Genomic DNA, 7885 nt, shown 5'->3' with positions numbered 1-7885 from the left:
AGCTGTTCAACATTCAACAAATTTGATTTAGTATTGACATGATGTACTAGGTTAGGTATTTTATTTAACATATCCTATGCCTGATTTGATGAGAAATGTTTTTCATTCAACAGGTTATCTACCTGAGTTGGTATGTAGCCAGGTGTGTAGTTTAATTCAGTTACATTAAACACCATCTGGACTGGGTACTCATAGTGATACACTGTGCAGGCTGGGGCAAATTCCTGAATTCTGGCATTTCATGCATTCATTTAATGTTGTCACTGGGCTTGAGAGCAAGACCTTCAGAGCAGAAAAATTAAGCTAATGCTTATTTCACACACTGAAAGCATAAAGTCCCTCTTGCCTGATTTATACACCTGTCTTGTAGCTCCATCACCACTGACAGGGTCTGACCCAAAAAAGGGGAAGTACAGTGTGAGGGTCTCTAGTTTGACTTGAAGGAGTTTTCCCAGCGTTTCTGGTCTGTAGTAACTGGTGCCAGATCTGGTGTATCCAGATCACTCTAAGGAATATTTTTGTGCACAGGTATGTTTATGCCATTCACTGCAGCATACAGGTATCTAGACACTACGTCTTGCTTAAAGACAGACTAAATGTACAGAAAACTGAGTGAAATGTAGATGGTGATGGAGGTTAGACCAGATGGTCCCTTGGGAGCAGTCCAAAGGAGCAGGACCCTCAGCGTGGGTAACAGGAGGTGCCGTCACGCTCCTAGTCTTTGGTCACCATTGCCAGGTGGGGAATGTATGTGTGTAGGAATGGGAGCAGACAGAGCAGCCACTATCCAGACTGCAGAGAGGAAGAAGAAATTTGCAGCCGGTTTACAGCAGACTGTGGTCAGACAAGCAGCCCCAGGGAGCAGCGGAGAGTCAGGGAAGGAAGCAGCTGCTGCAGTTCCATCATGCGCTGCAAAGTGCTGCAGCCACACTGGGCCCTTTGCAGAGGATGCTTTATTAAGTTACAAGGCAGTAATTAATGCCAAATTCCTCTCTTTATTTTCTCTGTGGTTGGGTTTCATAATCAAAATTAAAGATATGAGATAAGGAGCAGACTGCTTCCTGAAATGCAGCTCCCTGGTGCTCAGTTCATGACTTCAGAGACATTTGTCCAGTCCCATCTCTCTTTATGGGGAAGTAGGTCAAATGCTGTTGAAGTAGTGCTTTTTTCTAGAGCAGATGTGCTCAGTCCAATGCTGCACTGCAGGAAAGAAGCAAAAAGGGGGGGAAAAGAGTGACGGAGACCTACTATACACTCCATCCCCAGTATGGCTGCTGTCAGCTCAGCCTTTGCCCACCACAGCACACGGTTCCTCTGCCAAGCTGGGGACGCCCCATCTCCCGCACACCCTGGTTCATATTGGAAACAACAGTGAAGTCTAAGAGATCCTAGATGAAGAGGGACCTGAACTTAGTAGCCCAAATAACTTTTCTTTCTGAGTTGTTTCTTGCACTAGAAGTGAATAATGAAATACCACCTTTTTTTGTTTTTTAGTATGTCCTAAGACTGCATGTGTCCTAAAATAGAATCTTTTCTTCTTCCAGTTCTGTTTTCATTACCCCTAGGTTTTGACGTTCTGTTCAGAGATATTTTCAGTATAGAATGCATTAAGATAACATAAATTCTGAATCAGACATCTCATTCAGCATATTTCCTATTTAAATTTCTCCTGTACATTTCCCCTGTACTTATCTAAGGGTTGGCTTCTTTATTTGTATCTGTTGTCTCATGGTAACTGGTTTTGCAAAAGAGCAAAAAAAGAATGCTTGAAGAGAAAAGAGAAAATTCATTGCTCACACAGCCTTGCTTCAATTCAGTGTTCCTTCCCTATGCTGAAGTTTATTGATCAGAAAAATGCTACAGTTGTTGAATAGTTTGTTTTCATTTCACAAATGTGAATCAGGATTAATGCAGAAAGATAGGAATGTGTTCATCATTAGAATTTGCTTTACACATTCATTTATTTTTTAATCTATAATTCTTATTGAACTAAGAAAACTCACAGGGTATGTATCACCACAGAGAACAAAAAGAGCTTGATTAAGCCAGATGGAAGAAGATCAGCAAAGCGCTTTCCACAGTGCAAAAATACAAACTTGAGAGGCTACTTCATGCTAATAATGAGAAATGTTATTTTCCGAAAGTTGGGGAAAATTCTTGGGGGATTCCTATGTGCCAAAGGGCTTAAAAACGCTTGGCTAGGGTACAAGATTTTGGACATGCTGAAGCCGTTGGTAGATCTGTCCTTTTAGATCATGGGGTATGTTTTTAAACTCTCTTGCAAACTCTCTAGCTCTTCTTTCTCCAAGCTGGAAGCTTGGTAGCTTTGTGGTCAAGCTGGGGATATGGGCCTATTAGATGAGACATGATGCAGTGCTGGTGTAGCCATGTGTCCTGGAGTTTGCCAGGGGCTCACATCTAACCAACTGGGCAGAACAAACTCAGCTTTTTGTAAAGCAACACATGGCTCCACCTTGAATCAGCTCAGGTTCTTGTTGCATCTCCTCCAGCATGGCAGGCTTGGTTCATGCTGTTCAGAGTACCCATAACAAGCAGTGGTCAGGCAGTGCCTTCCATCTTCCCATTGATGCTGTTGGGTTTTGGTGGCCATTAAATGAGGTTATGTCTGGTTTCACTGTCTCTCTTTACCTCCCACTCCTCCTTTCAGGTCTCTTCATTAGATGCAACCACTGTTGCAGATTGCTTTTTGAAAGCAGTATGTGTCTGCCCTTTTAGTCATTCTCTCCTACCAATATAACAAGCATAAAGCTGGGCCCTATGAGGTCTGGGGGGTCACAGGACCATGCAGCTGCAGGAGTCCATCCAATCAAGTAACATCTTTTACCCTCATAATGATAATTTCCCACTTTAGCAAAACACCCTGCTGCCAAACTCCAGTGATAATGAGCCTGTCAGTGCATCAGTGTGCTCCCAACAGTATCTAGAAAGCAGGGATTTTTTTTGCAAGGCAAACAAAGACACTGATGATTAGCAAGAACAAGCCAATGATTCAATATATTGCTGGCCACACGTACCAAATCATTGATTTTTCTGTCCTGCTGGGCAGCAGCTGTTCCATTTGCTCTTCAGAAATGTGGGGTTTTTTTTCTCTAGAAGTGTCTGGAAAGGTGGATGTTTCCCCAAGAATTGGAGGCAGCGGGCAGTTGCTTGTTGCAGTGGGTTTGGGGATGTTGATGGGGTCCTTCTGAAGCTGCTGAGAAGTCTGATGGGGTTTCCAGTATTAAACTCTCCTTTTGAATCCATGTGAATGCAGTGATTGGATGGAAAAAAATCTCCTGTGAGAATCCGTATGAAATCACAGGACAAAAAATGCTGCCCTAAAACTTACAATCACTGAAAGAATTATAAGTTAATCATAGATATCCTTATATGACTTCTTACTCTATACCAGTTATGTGTAATCAGTATCTTACAGATCATCTAGTCTCAGCAGTGTTGCTATTTTCATAATCCTTGCTTTTTCTATCTGGCTGGATTGAAATGGGATGTCTACACTGTAGCATTTCGGAGTCAAATATATGACCCCAAGTCAGTGGGACTGCAATCTGCTCTGCAATGAGAGTCTTGATGTTTTGTCTTCTTTTTTTCCAAGGTACCTACGTGATGACAGTGACGGCAAATGATGCAGATGATGGTACCACAGCAAATGGGATGGTGAGATACCGAATTGTGACTCAGACCCCGCAGAGCCCATCACAAAATATGTTCACTATTAACAGCGAGACAGGAGACATTGTCACTGTGGCTGCTGGACTTGACAGAGAGGTGAGTTTAAAGCCATCATACCAGGTTCTCCGTCATTGAGGGTTGCTGACTTGCAAAGCCCAGGTCTGGTCTCGAATACAAAGCCTCTAAAAGTTTTGTGTTGCTGTGTGGAGATGGTGGTCTTCGCTTCTGGGGCATTGTGGTTTAAATGTGGTATTTTTGTCTTAATCCATATCAGTCGATGAAACCCCAGGAGAAGCTTCAAACCCGTGAAGCTGATATTTTCCTTGTGTAAATTTGTACAACTCAAAGATATGGAAAATACTCCAGGAGGAGCAGGGGGATGAATAAATTGGCATTTGTCCACCTTCTTTTGGGGAACAAATAAATGCCAGCCATCTATAGCCCATTTTAGGCCTGTCTTGTGTAGTTCTGTGCATGGGACCTTCGGAAGCAGTTACACAGCCCGTGCTCTGCACACTTTGCATGTTTCATGATGGCATCCTTGAGTCATTTTCAAACTAGGAAAATGTCTTCCAGTGGTTTTGGTTTTGCCTTTAATGCCTTTTCTTCTGGGCATTTTATAGTATGCAGCTTTTCCAAATGCAGAAAAAAGTTCTATTTTTACTGACAAAAATATACTTTACCCATGTAAGCTACATAGTGTGATTCTCAGAGCTCTGCCTTCTCTAGTTGTGAGTGTAGCTCAAGAAGGAAGCAGTTACACCTCATGCTTTAAACAAAAATCAGTGTGGTGGATTGGAGTGACCTGGGAAGGAGGGGATGGGGATGAAGGGAGAGGGTTTTTTTCTCATTGAACTGTGCAGTTAGTGGAGTGTCACCTGTCCTATGCAATTAGGAGATCTTGATCAACTGAGGAATGGGAAGAATGATTTGTTCATTCAGCAACCAGCCATAGGTACTACACCTATGCAGCAAATACAAAAGTAAGGACTTTGATAGTCTTAGGCTCAAAAGTTTAAGTTCAGGCAGTCCCCAGATAACGAGTTCAGTGAAGTCCATTTTGAGAGAGCCCAATGTGCTGCACTTTGGAGAGAAGGCACCAGAAACTGATTTCGTTTTTCCTTTCTATGCTTTCCTCTTTTCTTCCCCCATGACCAATGACAGGGACAGGGTGGCAGGAGGCCTCACACCCAGGCTGGTGCAGAGGTTTCCTGCCTGGGACTCCAAACTCAGAGGCTTAAAAACTTTCAGCACCTCAGACATATTTTTTTTCCCTTACTCGTCAGCCCTGGTGGCACTTCCCTGGCCCTGCTGCAGAGCACTCTGCCAGCTTTTGTGCCCATTTCATTGGCATGCCCAGGGCCGCTTTTTTGCTTTGCAGCTGCGTGGTGGCTTTGGGAGGAATCCCAACTGCAGCTGTGGAGCTGGGCTGAGGGCAGATGAAAGCATTGCCAGCAGCTCAGCAGCAAGCAGAGCACCCCAGGGTAGCCAGCAGGACTGGCACAGGGGCTGGGGAACTGGCTGGGAACAGTGTAGGTTTGGGGCTTGCCCAAGGCACAGTTTCAGGGCGAGTCAACCCAGAGGTAGATGCTCTGTGAAACAGATTTCCAAGGAGAAAGTTGGGTGAGCAAAGAGCTTTCCAGATGTGAAGATGAGAAGCAGAGCTAGGGGAGCAGGAGGAGCACCAGAGCCTGCTCCTTCCCACCTGACATGGCATAACCTAGGGCAGATTTGACCTTTCCCTGCTCTTTTTATTTAGAGAACTGAAAAGTTAGCTGAATCTTAAACAGGTAGATTATCCTGGGCAATGTAGAAGCCTGCAGCGTGTTTGCTGTCAAAGGGAAGCAAGTGCTGTAGAGATTGCTGGCAGCCCTCAAGGGGACAGTGGCACAGTGCTCAGAGGAAAGATGGGAATTCTGGCAGGAAAATGCTGATTTTATGGAAATGACAGAACTGTTACTGCCCCCTTGACATCAGTGGAGGACAGCATTTTAATGTAGGGCTTTAAGGGTAAAGAAAGGTCATCTGCTTATATTCATTTCAGAGGTATAGATTGGGACAGCTTGGTGGGAGAGAGGTTTGAATCTCAACAAATCAGCTGAAAAAAGAGGCAGGTGATAATTAGGGGGAACTGATCAGGCAGAACACTTCTCTGTTTTTAAATGTATCTCATGTGCTTCGTGTTAGTTTCCTGTTGCACTGGGTCTGGGAAATCAAGGTAAGCTGGCATCTTCTGTGTGAAAATATGCTGTTGAGTGTCCCAAGCTGAGTACCAGGTTGGGCAAGGGATGCTTGGATCAAGGCAGAGCAACCAGCTCTGGGCACAATCCTGGGGCTGCCCTGAAGCTACGGGACATGGTTATTCCCAACACTCTCTGCTGCATTCCAGGATTACATCTAGAATTTGCAAAAGTTTTTGGGTTTTTTACTTAAAATTAATTTAAATTAATTCTAAATTGAAGAATATGTTTAAAAACTCCCATAACTGTACCACAGGTTTGGATTTTTTGTTTGTTTGTTTTTGTTTGGTTTTCCTGAAATTTTGAGAAAGCTATTAGAGGAGTAAATTTGGTTTTGCTGGTGACATTTTCTTGTTGTTAGGAAAAGGAGCCGAAGAGCAGTATTTGGAATGCAGATTTGTGTAAATTAAAATGTTAACAAATCTGACCTATTCAGCTGAAACTGCTACAACCAAGATAAATTCCCTGGATACCAGTTATTTCTCCAAATGCTTATTGACACATTTTTCAGTGCCTATGACACTATTATGTTAAGCTGTGTTGAACAGAACCAGGCTTTCAGTCTCCCTTGGACCCTTCTACCTTGTTTCTGCAACGCAAACGCGCCTGAAAGCAGGTGCAAAAATAACTGTCAAAGCTGTTCTGTATCAAAAAGACAGGTCTGTGTTCCAGATCCAGCATTTGTCTTTCAGAGAGGAGAATCATCACTCCAGAACTCATGTTGCTAGCTCAGTGTTTCTGTTGTGTGGCCACAAAATGAGATTTTCCAGTGCTCCCAGCATTTTCACTTAAATATTGATCCGTTACTGGTTTCTTACATTACCTTCAATTCATGAAATGTCCAAGAAACTGGACAAAGTGTTCCCACTTGTTTTGTGTCATGAGAATTGTTTTGATTAACCTGGAAGAAACCTATTTTAAGACAAATTCATGTAGTTTGCTGCTGTTCGTAAAAACCTCATTTCCACAAACCAAGGAGGAAATTAAAAACTCAGCCTCTCAAATTGAGCTGGTCTCTCTAAATGTGTCTGACACGGAAGATAGCAAAATGAAAAGCAAAGGTATTAAAATATTGATGGCTTTAAAGTTATCTTACCTGGTTCCCATTAATCTGGATGTAAATATGGTTACAATGCTCTGTGTCCATTCACTCATTACGGCTGCGCTTAATTGAATGGATCCCCAAGGAAGATAAAGATAATTGGACTGCACTTCATAAAAATTATTAAAGGAGGACAGTTTAGCAACAGCCTGATTTAAGCTCTTGGATTCTTAAGGGTGAGAAATGCCAAAGGTGTGTAACAAAGGAGCATCTATTCCTTGAACTAATAGGGAAAACAATAGGGATTTAGAGTGCGCCAGAGGTTCAAAGGTACATTCAGCCAGCCAGGCTTAGGTGTAAAGGTTAAAAGCAGATACTTGCTCTAATGTAGGAAAATGTCAGGGAAATGTAGGAAATCTGTATTTTTTATGAAACTAGGAGGGAAAGATCAAATAGTGGTAGGAGCACAAAATGGATACATTATTAGGGAAGTCTATGGACATTAAAGATGGACAGGTTGTAACAGAGATAGAAGGGGACCATGGTATATTATCTGATCTATAGCAAGCTGCTGCAGAAATGGGTGGTACTACCAGGAGTTGCTACCAAACAGCTTAATTTAGCAGTGTGTCTGAATTCCAGATTTCATTGCTCTATTTTTTTTCACTGAGTAGAAAATAAAAAGAAGTTAAAAAAGGTCAGCTGTCCCCAGCTGGGGCTTGGAAACAGGCAGAACATTTGTAATTCTGTTTTCTATTCTGAAAAGTAACATTTCTCCTTATAACCATGCAAATGGACCAGCTCTGTTGTGTTTGCTCATTTAATCCACTGCTGCTCACGCTGGCATTCCAGTCGAGGATCGAGCCCAGACTGTCAGTCTGACTGTGACCTCCTGGTGCAGTAATTCAGCTCC

At 42.9% G+C, this 7885-nt stretch overlaps 1 protein-coding gene across 1 annotated transcript in view; it reads left to right on the top strand.

Annotated features, from left to right (window-relative positions):
* Positions 1-7885, top strand: part of CDH4 (cadherin 4, type 1, R-cadherin (retinal)) — a 429513-nt gene that overhangs the window by 350001 nt on the left and 71627 nt on the right. Inside the window, exon 7 of the mRNA XM_009998741.1 lies at positions 3614-3786. Coding sequence (XP_009997043.1) covers positions 3614-3786 — 173 coding nt within the window. The remainder of the gene's footprint in view (positions 1-3613; positions 3787-7885) is intronic.

The sequence above is a fragment of the Chaetura pelagica genome, unplaced genomic scaffold, assembly GCF_000747805.2.
Source record: "Chaetura pelagica isolate M959 unplaced genomic scaffold, ChaPel_1.0 scaffold275, whole genome shotgun sequence".
Taxonomy (NCBI): domain Eukaryota; kingdom Metazoa; phylum Chordata; class Aves; order Apodiformes; family Apodidae; genus Chaetura; species Chaetura pelagica.
This window is presented reverse-complemented; position numbering and strand designations above follow the sequence as displayed.